Source organism: Vitis vinifera, chromosome 4 (genome assembly GCF_030704535.1).
Source record: "Vitis vinifera cultivar Pinot Noir 40024 chromosome 4, ASM3070453v1".
In the NCBI taxonomy this organism is placed as follows: Eukaryota; Viridiplantae; Streptophyta; class Magnoliopsida; order Vitales; family Vitaceae; genus Vitis; species Vitis vinifera.
The window spans coordinates 9,383,358-9,398,302 of NC_081808.1; the positions used below are offsets into that span (position 1 = coordinate 9,383,358).

Sequence of the window (14,945 nt, forward strand, 5' to 3'; positions counted from 1 at the left end):
CATTTAAATATTAGAAATACTAGAAACGTTATCTAAAATCACTTCCAAATGCACTCTTAGTATGTGAATATAAACTAACAAATATGCTTTTAATTATTTTTTTTTTGTAATATCTTACATAACAAAAAGTAAGTTTCCAAAATTTTCATTTTTAAAACTTCGTTAAGAGTGTATTTCGTAGTGATTCTAAGGAGTGTTTCTAGCATTTGTAATATTTGGAAATTTTCATCCTTCAAGTATTAAAAAAGTTATAAACACTTCTTTTAATTACCGTCAAATGCACTCTAAGAGTGTGTTTGTTAGTAATTCTAAGAAGTGTTTTTAGTATTTTTAACACTTTTTAAAAAAATATATTTCAAGTATTAGAAAAATTATAAATATTTCCTATAATCATTTTCTAACACACTCTAAAAGTGTATTTGACAATGATTATAAAAAACGTTTATAAAATTTTTTATACTTAAAAATTTTTAACTTTTAAGTGTTAGAAGAGTTAAAAACTCTTCCGATAATCATTATCAAACAGGCTTTTAATGTCTTATAATGTTGGAAAATCACTTGTAGTGTTTTCCTTGATAGGTAGTTATTTTTAAAACACTTAAAAAAAACATTTTAATTAAAAACACTACAAATAAAAATACTACTTCATCTCCCTCAAAACCTTCTCCAAATCCTTCCAATCCTCTTCTTTCCCAAACATCAATTTTCAACATTCCCATTATATTAGGAAAGACTTTGTCATTCCTATCAAATCCCTTGAAAACTTCGACTTTCGTTAGATTTAAAACCCCTCTTAACAAAAAATTTTCCTAAAGGTTCTCATGGCTCGGTTCAGTCTTATGGATTGTATGTTGGGACTATACCCAAATTTAGATTATTCCTTCTCTATTTTCACCTCATGTGAAAGAGTGGCAAAAATTATAATTCAATGCTTCACATTTATATCAATGGAATTCAAAATTGGTTCAAACAACAAACCAAGAATTAAGTTTATTGGACTTGAATCCTTTTGAACGTCGTCTTTCTCTTCTATAAAAAAAACTATTCTAGAGAAAGAGGCATGCGACAAAATTTGAGTCCCAATGGTTAATAATATCCTTTATATTCTTCATGTGTTAATATATTGCTTTACACTAGTAATATTTTATTTTTACTCCTTTTAATCTTTTAGGTTATGTTTGGTTTTCGAAAAGTACTAAAGAAAGATAAAAATAAATAAAATATTTAAAAAAATTATTTTTCGCATATTGTATTATAAAAATATAAAGGAAAATCAAATATGATTAAAATAAGTTAAAAAATTATGTATTTTTAAATTATTTAATCTTTTTATAGAGAAGTTAAAATAAGTAAAATGATTTTAAAGTAGTACATAAAAATAATTTATTGATTTTCAATCACTTTGCTATTTTCCTCTAGGCAATATTTGATTCTCCAAAAGTAATAGGAAAAGAAAAGAAAAATAGTGGTTATGTTTGGTTCTCGGAAAATACTAAGAAAATATAAAAAAAAATGTCAAGAAAAATAGTTTTTTCCTATTTGGTTTCACCATAAAACTATTTAAAGAAAATTAAATATAATTAAAATTAGTTAGAGATTTAGACATTTTAAAATCATTTAATCTTTATATAAGGGAGAAAATTAAGTAAAATGGGTTTGAAGAAACATATAAAAATAATTTATTGATTTTGAGTCTATTTTTTATTTTCCTTCTTTTTTTTTTCCTTCCACTTTTTATCTCTATTTTCTTTTCCTAGTATTTTTCCTTAAATTCTTTGGGAACCAAATATAACCTCAAAATAATTTTCTCATGTTTAGTTTTGCTATGAAAAATATGAAAAAAAAAACCCAAATATAATTAAAATTATGAAAAAATTTATACATTTTTCAATTATTTAATCTCTATATAAAAAATTCGAATAAGTGAAAAAAGTTTTAAATAATGTATAAAAATAATTTATTAACTTTAAATCTATTTTTTACTTTCCTTCTATTTTTACTCTTTATTTCATTTCCCTTACATTTTTCTTCAAACTTTCTAAGAAACAAACGTTGCCTTAAGGTTTTTTTCCTCCTACCTTTCCTCTCAATTTTCTTTCCCTAACATTTTCCTTCAAATTTTCCAAGAATCAAATATAGCCTTAGGTCTTATTCTTGCTTTTAAAAATTATAAGATAGGTAGTTTGATTGTCTACCAAACAAGCAAGCTATTGGAAGAAAATTATTTTTCTTTAACACCAAACAAGCAAGTTTGCTTTTGTCTTTTTATTCATGACAAGTAATCCACTTAGTAGAATACAAGATCAAGGATTCTTTGAGGATTTGATTCTTCTTTAAAACTAATTTAAGTCAAAAACACGAGCGTTGAATCAAGTAGTTGATTCTAACATTTGCATTATCATTCCTTATATTTCTTATATTTGCACATGCATCACCCTATACTTGGAATAAATAAGGAGATTGACTTTTTTTTAATAGTCCCTAAAATGATAAAGAGTAGAATGAAAAAAATGGGTCATTAGGGATGATGAGAGTTATTTGAATTATATTATTATTATTATTATTATTATTATTTTAATTGATGGACTTTTACCCTTAAGACTTTTTATAAAGACCCAAATCTCAGGTGCTGATCATCTCATAACAACCAACACCAGGTAAATTCAAGGTATTGTTAGTGGTAGAATTTGAACGAACCATATGTCACTTATTAGAATCATACTTCTTAGTGTTCGTCTTGACCAATTGTACTACCTTGATCAATAAAAAACCTTAATACAATTTTTATTATTAAATTGACATGCATTTTGTTTTTAATATGAGATCAATTTGGGGATGTTTGTATCAAAAAAATCAAGATAATCTTCATTTGTCTATAAAGATAATCTCAAAATGAAAATCATTTCGAGTTTTAAGAAAATGAAAATTCCTAAACTTTTGGAAATGCTCACAGACACGAAGGTTCACACTCTATATTTTTTTTCAAGGGATTTAATTTATATTAGAGAGATTAATGTCTCAGGATAATTTTTTTAAGTTGAAGCTAAAATTGCAATTTTAAAAAATAGTACTGACGTGATAAAAATTTTATTAAATAATATGAATTTTTTTTCCAGTATAATCCAAAATAGAGCTTCTATAATGAGCTATTAAGTTCTTTTTTCCTTTTTTAACTTACGAGTCAATTGAATGGCCTTAATTAAACAGATAGAAAAGTTCTTAATAAGCTCGGAAAAGACTTTTTAACTTTTTAAAAATTAATTTAAATATATTGATATCTTTCCAAATGAACATCATTATAATATATTCCTTTTTTCCCTCTCTCCATAAGGTAGTAAAATGGAACACATTTTTTTAAACATGGGAAGTCATTACAAACAGAGACAAACTACATTGAAGTATAAAAAATTGTGAAAAGAAAAATTGCATATACTCCCCAACAAGAAAAGTTGATGAATTCTCAGTTAAGGAAATGCATGTGAGTTGACATTTAAACTACCAACAACAATAGTTAATGCTACTACAAAACATTCTAGAGGATTCAGCCAAGGATTTGATTCTCCATCACAAGCAACATGGTCCTAGGAAACCATTTAATCACATCCTTTCACAAAGTTTGTGGCTCCTCATATTTTATGTGGCATTAGTCCAGGTTGGGCCTAATTTTATATGTATATGCAATCAAATAATTGATATAGGTTTAATTGTCCCCTTGACCAGTCAAAATAATTATAGAAGTTAACTCAAATTTTGGGTAGCGAATAATTCATAATGGATTGCCAAAAAATATATATGTATCAATATTTTTTAATCAATATATATTGTTAGAAAAACTTTTATTCGATAGATAAACCGTATTTATAAAATTGAGAAAACATGTGTAACACCCTTCCTTTGATGGAAAGATGACAGAATAAGGGAAATGCAAATTGTGAAAAATGAGTTAAATTGAGACATCTCGTTAAATCAAATTCTGCTACTATATTGAGATTTCGATTTTTTTTAAAGCTAAAACTTATAGGATTTTGGTTAAATTTGTACATCATGCTTCTTAACAAATGAAGCAATATGTTATTATCTTAATTTAAAAAAATTTCAAGGGTATTGATTCAATGGTTATAGAACTTGTAATCTTGACCATTGAGAGTGGATGATGAATCTAGATTATTGGATAATGAAACGTGGATTATGTGCGAGAATGAGATCAAATTTTTTACCTTACACGGTGTAAATGGTCATGTTTTTCAATAGAGTAACGGGACCCATTACTTCAACCTCAAGAAGCAACTCATTGTGATTAGTGGTTCCATTTCGTTGGGTGGGGAGGACCATCTTAATTTGGCTCTATCTCTAAGTGGTCTTGGGTCAATTTTACCATGTTTGTGGTTGTTTTACCCGGACTGAAGATGACATGTTCATAGGGGTTGGTTGTAGTAGCCTAGGCCCTACTAGCATGGGAGGAAAAGGGTCAAAATGTGGCCTGTAATTGCCATTGACTTTGAATTGAGAAGCCTATGTTTTACATTGACAGTGACCGCCCATAAATTGTTAAAATTAAAATGAGTTAGGCAAGTATGCAAGTCTCATTCACTTCAATTTCATACCCCACAACTAATTTTAGGTTAGGGGAGGCATGAAATCAGACACCAATCAATCATGTTTTGTTCTAAAAAAAAAAAATTGAAGAAAAATATTAGAAAAAAGGGATGAAAGAAATAAAAAGTTAATAAATTATTTTTATATATTATTTTAAATTTATTTTACTTCTTTACATCTATTAAATGTCTGAATTTTTAATTAATTTAAATTATAATTGATTTCTTTACTATTTTTAGAGTAAAATTAAATATTAAAAAATTACTTTTTAATATTTTTTTTCTTTCGTTCCTACTTTCCTGAAGCCAAACATAAGCTATAAAATTGGTTAAAAACAAAATAATAATATGTTTTTATAAATAACGAACACCTATAGTATAAGTTGTTCTAATGGGTATGAATTGACATATTTTTATTTAAGATTTATCTTAATTACAAGATACCAGGATCATGTAGCCTGATTAAGTCAGAACTGAATCAAGTTTGATCTATCTAAGTTGCTAGTATAGTCGTGCATCATCAACAAATTTGTCAATTCACTTTGAATGCCAAAAATGCTTTTGATTAGCCAATCAAAAAGAAACTTGTATGGCTTCTTAAAAGCCAAGTCAAACAGGACCTAAGAGTGTGACAATAAGATTAACATCACTCAAGAATGAGCTTCCATTCCATCACTTAAACTCAGTAGAGCTTAGGTTGAACTTAGTAAAAAGTACACTGCACCTACCTTATTTTTGAATCAAATTCTTAAGAGGAAATGATTCAGGTAATCAAAATGAAATTAAGGGTCAGTCTTTAACACTCAAAACCACTGTTCAAGCGAATTATTGATATGATACCTCCTTGGTATGGTAGAATTTTTCTGAAATTAAAGGTATGATATTGAAGGTGAAGCCAGAACAAACTCTTCTTCTCTTCAAGCAGCCTCCCAAACTAGTAGAATTCTCAGAGATCACCTGCAAAATAAAGTTGGGTGAAGCAAAGTTGGTTCAGCAGGCACAAGGTCACAGTGAAGAACAAAAAACAACTTAATTTAAAAACAAACAAACAAAATGGTTTTACCTGCACTAAAATTTTCCTCACCCATCCCTTCCAACACTTTATCCAGCAACCTTTTAACAAGTTGGTACATCTTGTACAGGATCAACCGAAGAAGAAATGGAACCAAAATACTGGTTACAGAGCGATGCTGTGTCCCCACAACTATGTGCCTTAACAGAATGACCAGTTATTTCCCAGGAAGCCTTATGCTCAACTAGATTTATTGTAATGGTTACACGCTTTTGTGTGGAAAGCAACCACATTATCTCTTGGCTCAGATGGCCTACTCCCACACCCTGCCCATATTGACCAACCAACTCCATTTTATGGAGGTAAGAGGGATTTTGCTGCATGTAGAGGTACCTCTAGCAACATTAAAGAATTTATTTTTGTTTGTAAAGTTGGGGGTCCAAGTCTTTAGTGTCTTCAGAGCAACAGAACCAATCTTGATCTCTTAAATAATAGTTCAGAATGACTAATTGAAGTTCCCCTCAAGTCCTTCCTCTCAATCTTTTATTACCAATTATCTTATCTTGCTCATATGATGTACCATACCATCATCTTGCTCATTCTCTGTCTGAGCTTCCTCTGAATATGACACTGTTTCATATTCTCTTTTGTTTTAAGATAATACTTCCTCAGGAGTTTTTGACAAGGTGCTACTTCACCAAGCTAGTCTAGCTAGATGCTGTTTAAACGGATTAAGACCTCCACTATCTATGTTCCCAAGCATAAAGGCTCACCAGTAATCCTTACAAGAACACCCTCCCATTCTAAAATGGTGGAATCTGTTCCTGTCCCTTATAATTATTTCACGATCATAAACTTTTGAGATAAGCTTACTTGCTTGGTGACAATCTCTACATATCCGCAAATTCTTAGAGATGCGAAGAGTTTCCCCAGGCTTAGTCTTCAACAACCCAAAGGCAATTGCAAGTTTCTCGCTGTGGTAGTATAAGGGGTTCTCCTTTTCCTCCTCGTCAATATCATGCAATACCCCATCAGTGTCAGGCACATAACCAATAGATCTTATAGTTTCTAATATCTCGTCAAGTTTGGCATATATCTCTTTAGCTTGTGGGTGAGCCCTTCCTCCAGCAATGAATTCATCTACACCACTTTCTGATTCAATCATGGAAAAACCAGGAGCCTTCTTCACTCCTCTGTCATTCATCAATTTTCTCACCTTAGCAACATCTTCCCATCGACCAGCACTGGCATACAAATTAGCTAATAAAACATAGCGGCCACTGTTATGAGGCTCTAGTTCAATTACTTTCTTTCCTATTTGCTCACCCAATTCAGTGTTTCCATGGATTCTACAAGCACCAACAAGAGCACCTAATACACCTGCATCAGGATTCACAGGCATCTCATTTATGAGCTTTCTTGCCTCCTCCAGCAGTCCAGCTCTTCCAAGCAAGTCAACCATGCATCCAAAATGCTCCATACCAGGCTTAAGACCAAGAACTTCAGTCATATATTGAAAGTAATGTTTCCCCTCTTCAACTAATCCTGAATGAGCGCATGCACTGAGGACATTCACAAAAGTGATGCCATCAGGGGCTACCATCTCCCTCTCCATCTCCTTAAAAAGCTCAATGGCAGCCTCGCCTTTTCCATGCATTGCCAGCCCACCAATCATACAATTCCAAGAAGAAATTCCTTTTTGGGGCAACTCATTAAAGACTTCGGAGGCCTTTTCCAAGCAACCACATTTGCAGTACATGTCAATAACTGTTGTAGCAAGTTTTGAGTCCAATTCAATCCCACTCTTCTCAATATATCCATGTATCCACTTCCCTTGCTCCAAGGCTCCTAATCCAGTACAGGCTGATAACATACTTGCTGCTACAAATTTATCCAATACCACATTTTCCAATCTCATTCTATCAAAAAGAGCAAATGCCTCATGCAAACGGTTACTCTGGACATAAGCAGCAATCATGGCATTCCAAGAAACAGAATTTCTCTCAGGCATCAATTCAAAAACTTCACGAGCTTTATCGACAAAACCCCATTGCGAATACCCCGTAATTAAACTGGTCCAGGAGACAACATCCCGCTGAGGCATATTATCAAAAACCCTCCTTGCTTGCTCCAAAGATTGAAAATTCACATACATATGGATCAAATTATTCAAAGAAAACCCATCAGCACCAAACCCGAATTTTAAAACATGTGCATGTATTTGCTTCCCTTCTTCAATAGCGTAATCAATGCAACAAGCTCTTATCAGAGGAGGGTAGGTGAATTTGTTGGGTGAGACAGATTTATGTAACATTCGGGAGTACATGAAAATGCAGTTTCTGGCAAGCTGCCACCGCAAGTAACCTCGAAAGATGGTATTGTAAATGTATGCATCAGGGTGAGGAATTTTATCAAACACTTCGAGAGCATAGTTTAAATCACCTGATTTGGAGATAGCACAGAACTTTATCACTCTGCCCATTGCATCATTATCTGCTGAAAGGCCAAGTCGGATGATTTGGGAATGATACTGCTTGAGCTCGGCCATGGTTGAACATGAATCAAGGCCATATAATGGCAATTTGTGAGCCTTGGCAGAGCTTAGAGAGGGTGGGGAGGCTTGAAGGAGTTGGAGCGAGCTCATATTATATCTTTGGTTACTTTGTCTGATGCCTTGCGACTGTTATGGGAAAAAGAATCATCAGACACCAGTCTTGTGGACTAAAAACATCCAAATACAATCAAAAGACGTTATGACCATGTTAGCTTCTTTCTCAATGATTGGATCCAGCGATGCACCATTCGTTGGTATGGACTCCACAACTTGAACATTTCAATAAATATTTGAGGTTTCCCAAGGATATGTTTGGTTTTTGAAAAATTTGAGCGCAAAATGTAGAAGGGAAGAAAAAAAATGAAGGAAATAAAAAATAATTTAAAGTCAATAAATTATTTTTATATGCTATTTCAAACTAATTTAACTTATTTTAACTTTTCTATACAAAGATTAAATAATTTGAAAATACACGAGTTTCTAATTAATTTTGATTATATTTTATTTTCTTTCATATTCTCCATAGAAAAACCAAACATGAGAAAATAATTTCTTTTTTAGCATTTTTTATCTATTCCTAGAACAGAATCAACCTTAAAAGTATGTGTTTTTTATTTGTATACTTTGGAAGATATTGTCCTTTTATTGCAAAGACCCTTTTTTTTTATTATTATTATAACAGAGGAACCTTCCATGGTTGACCCCTTGAGACTCTCCATGGGGACCCAAACTTTAGGGCATTCAACCAACAATAGAAATATAACCCAAGACCATGCGCCTTTATCACACATTCAAACATTTGTCCTAACCAACCAGGCACCATGATGGGCTTATTTCAAAGACATTTATCCACTAAGTTGGATTAAAGAGAGCTGTATTCTTCTCAAAAATAAATAAAATAAATCTGCTGGAAAATATTGTACTAAAAAAGAGCTTAAATTGCAAAGTTATCTGGTTGGTGTTCTAATTAATCAATAGGGTTCTCTAATATGTTACTTGAATAAAATGTGTTTAATATAGCAGCCATTTTATGTTTGTAGATGATAAAATTAAAAATGTCACATGCCTTATATTGAATACAAACATACATATTCATACATATAAACCTAAACTATATGTTTTAAAAGAGTTTTTCATTCTTACCCTATATAAATGAGTCTAAACATTAATTTGCTGATCCTTTTACCTCTTAGCAAAAAGACAAAATATAACTAGAAAAACAGACATTTTTCTTTTTTGGTGCAAAAATACATTTCAGAGTACCTACCACCAAGCACATGACAAATAAGATACCGTAGAAATTAATTACTTTTCTTGCTGTCTTACCTATACCTCCCAAGAAAGCAGCTCATCCACAAGGCATGCCTTTACTTCTTTTGTAAGTTTACTAGAGAAGAAGTCTGATGCAGACTCTATCACTGTGCCAACTTGAGTTATTGTCAGAGAACTCGTATGTCTTACAGATTAAAGCAAAATTGTAAATACGAAACCCAAAGGATGTAACATAATCAAATGAGCTTACACGTTCCAGATTAACTCATGCAGGACAGTAACTTCAGCATGACACCTAGACTTGCCTGGGAGGAACCATCTTCAATTTTTAAATCACTCTTCAACTGTAACAATCAAGATAAAACAGTCAAAGATCAGTCTGAAAAAATTGAAGTAACAAGCAACTCTGGGAATGATACCTTATTCTAAAATTGATATTATTGTAGAAAAAAATGAAAATGTAATAGGGCATCAAGATAAGACTTTTCAATTTCTAGATTGCCATCTAACAAACAATTGCGAGTTTGATTCTTCTGTAAAAAAATATGAATGTAATACAGTCCATCATAATGCAGCATGTGGTTTTTATTCTCAAAAGCAAAGGAAAAATTAGTAATTATATAACTAAATTTTATAATTCATTCCAATGTGCAAATGAGATAAATATATTTACTAAATTCAATAAAAGCATGAAGATAATATCACTTACAAAAGCTTCCCTTACTTAACATGGAATATTACAGGGAAGGATTGTTCTAAATTTAATAGTACTGTGACACAAATGGAATAAGGCAGTCCATCCCCCAGTAACTGATCACAATGACTAAATTTTGACTTAAAAGAAATGCAAATCTCTTGCTCTTTTACTCTCTTGGCCCTATTGGGATTGACTTCTAAGAAACCAAAAGTTCTATTTTAAGATCAATAAGAGCTTCTGTGCCTGTTTGGTTAATTTGGTTCAAAAAACTTATAATTTAAAATAGAGTTTAATATGGAATCCAAAAAACTGTCACTTTTTATCCCTATTTTGGCTTTGTAAGATGCTATTTATGTTTAATAAAATTTTTACAATACTAATATTGTTCTTTGAAAATTATGACTTTGGCTTCAGCTCTAGCTTCCCATTAAAGCCAAAAACAGGAAATTACCCCAAATCAGCCCTTAGATTCCTAAACTACCCAGCTCTCTCTCCCCTCATTGGTTTGATCATCTGGAATCCCACTTGGGAATTTCATTCCCCAAAAATCCTAATCCATACAATGAATTAGAGCATGGTTATTTTGTTACCTCACAGATTTCAATTTTCTCCTCTCCACACTAGTTACCTTTCATATTTGGAGGACAAGAAATATTTGTTCTACCTAATAACCTGTGAAGGTTCAACAAACTGTTCAAAAAACAAGTCAGAGATAGAGGCAGAACCAAATGGTATCTACGTTCCAGTGAGAATATTTTCTTTATTTTTTATTTTCATTTCTACCAATTTCTCATCAACCAAAAATATGAATTAAGAGGAAATGTAAGAATTACACAGGCTTGTTTCTGTAATGAAATAATGGAAAGGAAAAAAATTGTAGGCGGCCAAATGGAGCTTTAGGACATGATATTCGTTGTGAAATGTGAAAAATCTAACATGCCTACAGCATCCAACATTGTGAAGTTTAAAAAAGGTCTCCAGCTACTTGAAAGCAAGGGTGGTCAAATATCAGGCTGATTGAAGATCAAAAGTGGTTGTAGATCAGGTCAAGTGGTTTGGTTTGGTTTGATTTTGCCTCTCAAAACTCATTCAACTGAACTAAGACAACCAGCCGCAGCAAGGGAAGAGAGACTTGTTCCATATTAGCTCAGCAGCTCATCTTTTTTCTAGTGGGACCGTCCACAAGGAGCCCGCTGGCTCTAGCATAGGAAAGGATCAACAGGCCCAATACAAAATGTAAGAGTTTTGGGTGATCTAGTGGAACTTGTCTAAGGGAGTGACTTATGGGAATAACAAGACCCTACTGAATACAAAGTGGTGTCTTTTGATTTGTTCATGTAATTTAATTTTCATGGTGTGCATTATTAGCTCCTATTAATCAATCCTATATTTCACATGTTTTTCAGATAGCAACATTGTGGAATGGCTTCTATTTTATGTGGCAATTTGTATTTGATTTGGAGAAACTTGGGTCCAGCGGTGTTATAAAAGTCATTTCTGTTTAACCATCCTTTTAAATAATTATCCATGTGTTGGAGTCTGGATGAATTGAGTTTCAGGAGAAATTTTTTTACTCTATTTGCTTAAATGGACATATGAGGAACTTCATTTCTTATAATCATTTGGTTTCAGATGACTACAACAACACACTTACATGGTAAAAATAAAATCTTTTTGAACGACAGATGCATCATAGTTTACGTGATTCACTGAAGTCAGCAATCCATCATCAGCACATAACTTCACATCAGAATACAAATATTGAAATCCAATAAAATCAAATTCTCAATATTATCCTAGTAGACACATGCCAAAAATACACCTCCCCTAGCCAATCATAACACAAACCTCAAGAACCACTAGCATTATTACTATTATGATTTTCTTTCTGTAACAGGAGGCAGTAACCTTTCTCACAGGAAATAACCAATAAGCATTAAGGCTCAATTTTAGTCGCACGAACTGAGGGGGGAAAGTACAAGTGAAGAGTAAAAGGAAATGAGAAAAGGGAAAAGGAAGAAAAGAAGTTGAGTGCAATGATTTTTAATTTTTTTCTATTCCCTCCAAATTTATTCATTTTCTAAATAGAGAATGAAAAGGATGAAAAAGTATTAAAGGTTAATGAATTTTCTTAATATTTCATTGTCCTTAATATATTCCATTGCATCCAAACATGAGAAAGTGAGACTGCTTCTTATTTGTTTTTTCTTGTCTAGCAGTTTTTGAGATCCAAAGAGCAAAGAGAACAAATGGTTATTTCCGTCTAGTTTATAGCCGTGTGAATATTATGGATAGATGACCCTCAATAATTTGAAAAAAGTAAAGAAAGATGCACAATCTTATCAAAATAGCTGACTTGAAACTCTTCAACTGCCACATGAAACAATCTTTATATATATATATATATATATATATATATATATATATATATATATATATATATAGAGAGAGAGAGAGAGAGAGAGAGAGAGAGAGAGAGAACATTTCTCAGTCCCTTGATTTATTTCCTCAACAATCAGTGTAAATAAATCATATGCCAAAATGCTAGGAACCCAAATGGTTGGAGCTTCTATTCTCTAATCTTTTACATCACAATCACATAATAACGTCACCATTATTTCATATGACAATTACTAATCCACCTTTAAACTATGTTTAAACTTTCTTCAAAACACCCAACATAAGTTTTGACTTAGGATGCCATATTCTATTAAATTGAAAGCATAACCAAAACAACATTGTCCCTAGCGCATGCAATGATGTAAAAATACCCAAATGATATCAACCCATATTTTGCTATCTTCAATAAATAGAAGACCAGCGTATCATGCACCCTTAGTGATTATCAGCTCTATCCTGCCACATACACGATTACAGCAATAAAACAGTGGCAAAAAAGGTTCCTAGTCCACATCCCATATAGAATTACACCCAGGAGAGAACAACCAGAAGTGACACTGGGTTGGTAAATGGTAACTATATATTTTGATTCATAAAGCCCAAAAGAAGCAACCCTTTCCAAGGAAAGCCTCCAATCACAGAAAAATACTGAAACCCTCTATCTACAAATGTACTTGTGGAAGGACATTGGTAATTGTCAGTTGACAGAACTAGGGATTTATCAATTCAGCCAGTGCCTGAGTTAAATGTGAATACAGGAAGCATATCAACAGCGGAAAACTCAACCCAATGTGTATATAGTGGAGATTCCAAATCCAATAATCAAGAAATACAGTGTCAATTTCAGGTGGGCGGATGCAGAAATTACAAAACTCAATACAGATAAAGTGAGTAAAGAAGAAGAAACGTACCCGAGAGCAAGAAAATTATGGGGAAGTTGGCAGGGATCTGCCCCAAGCCAACCGAGAATAAAGAGAAAGAAGGGAGGGTTGGGATTGGTAGTGAGAATATCTTTGTTATTAAGGCGATGTGAAACCCATATTTCCTAGGATAAGCACCAAGCAGTGAAGCCCTGCTTTGCTATCCATTCAATTATTAACCCATCTGCAATCCCAACTTTAAATGGGCAGGAGATAGGATTGAAAATTTTCTACAGAAAAAAACCAAGAAAATAGGATAAATTATTATGTTCCAGAATTCAGACTTTATAGAACACTTTATAAATTTGAAAATAATTTGTGAGTGATTTTTACAATTTATTACTAGAGGAGCTGAACAAGAAATGCTTTAGCATAATCATTCAATGAGTTCATTCAAAGATTTTATTTATTTATTTATTTATTTATTTATTTTAATGCAGTGGGATTATCAAGGAGAATGATTTTATTTATTTATTTTAATGCAGGGATTATCAAGGAGAATTGTAAATTTAAGTGTTAATAAATTTTTAAAATTATTTATATATTACCTAATTTTTAACAAAATTAAACAAAAATATTTTTTATCAAATAAAAATACCAATTATTTAATTTTATATATTATTATTATTATTTTTAAAATAAACATAAGTTGATTAGAAAATAAAATATAATATAATAAATTTATGATATTAAATTTATTTTTAAAAAATAAACTAAAATATTTCAAATAAAACAACATAATTCCATATTTATAAAAAAAAATTAACTCAAATTTAAAATCATAGTTATTAATTATGATTTTAAATTTAAATTTAAAAATCGTAATTGGTGATTATAACTTTAAAATTAATTTTAAAATCATAGTCACCAATTATAATTTTAAATTTAACTATTTAAAAAAAAATTCAAAACTATAATTACAAATTATAGTGTTGTATAAAGTAGATGCTTATGTGGTTGAAATGTACTAAATTGGGAATTATTTTGTGGATCGAGCAAGTTTATTGATTTTTTTTAAAAGGGATTATTTTTTGTCAAAAATCTAAGTTAAGGCCCTCAGCTTATGATGTGTATTTGATATGGGGACAGAAATAATATAAGAATATAAATAGGAAGAGGAATAAATTATAGCATCATGGGGAAAGGGAGCTGAAGCCTGATATAAGTGGATTTTAATTAGTGCAAAATTTTATTATTATTATTGTTTTTTGTAATTTTAATAAATTATTCAAAATCAAGAAATGAAATGAATTTCCAAGCATATATACTTAGAAAGGCCACATGCCCCACTGTGAGAATCGCATTATCACAGGCCACCATGACGCTTCCCTCACCCTTCACCCCGCTCTTTTTCCATTTCAACTTTGTCATTCCACTGTTTCCTGATGTCATTTGATTCATAATCCTGAACCAGTTAAGCATAAGAAGAAAAAATTTGGTGCCTAAATCTATTGGTTTCAGTGAAAAGATCAACATATAGTTGTTGGAAACCGGC

The 14,945-nt window shown here is 31.5% G+C and overlaps 1 protein-coding gene across 3 annotated transcripts; it reads right to left on the reverse strand.

The window, feature by feature from the left end:
• Nucleotides 1-5,235: 5,235 nt before the first annotated feature.
• Nucleotides 5,236-13,718, reverse strand: LOC100254802 (pentatricopeptide repeat-containing protein At5g66520). 3 transcript variants are annotated; one of them, XR_009465487.1, is made up of 5 exons: nucleotides 13,442-13,718; nucleotides 9,684-9,777; nucleotides 9,488-9,579; nucleotides 8,050-8,287; nucleotides 5,236-5,552 (listed from the first exon to the last, which is right to left on the reverse strand). XR_009465487.1 is itself a non-coding variant. In XM_002263719.4 (5 exons), the coding sequence occupies exon 4, from the start codon at nucleotides 8,249-8,251 to the stop codon at nucleotides 6,377-6,379; it is 1,875 nt and encodes a 624-aa protein (XP_002263755.1). In that variant the 5' UTR covers nucleotides 8,252-8,287; nucleotides 9,488-9,579; nucleotides 9,684-9,777; nucleotides 13,442-13,706; the 3' UTR covers nucleotides 5,236-5,552; nucleotides 5,659-6,376. The 3 variants fall into 3 exon arrangements, 2 of the variants coding, with proteins under 2 accessions (XP_002263755.1, XP_019075151.1); XM_002263719.4 differs by having other exon boundaries at nucleotides 5,659-8,287; nucleotides 13,442-13,706; XM_019219606.2 differs by having other exon boundaries at nucleotides 5,659-8,287; nucleotides 9,488-9,777; nucleotides 13,442-13,706.
• Between the last annotated feature and the right edge of the window lie 1,227 nt (nucleotides 13,719-14,945).

Bases quoted from the DNA above. Each gene is read 5' to 3' on its own strand.
- LOC100254802 (XM_002263719.4), bottom strand. From the start codon at position 8,251: ATGAGCTCGCTCCAACTCCTTCAAGCCTCCCCACCCTCTCTAAGCTCT.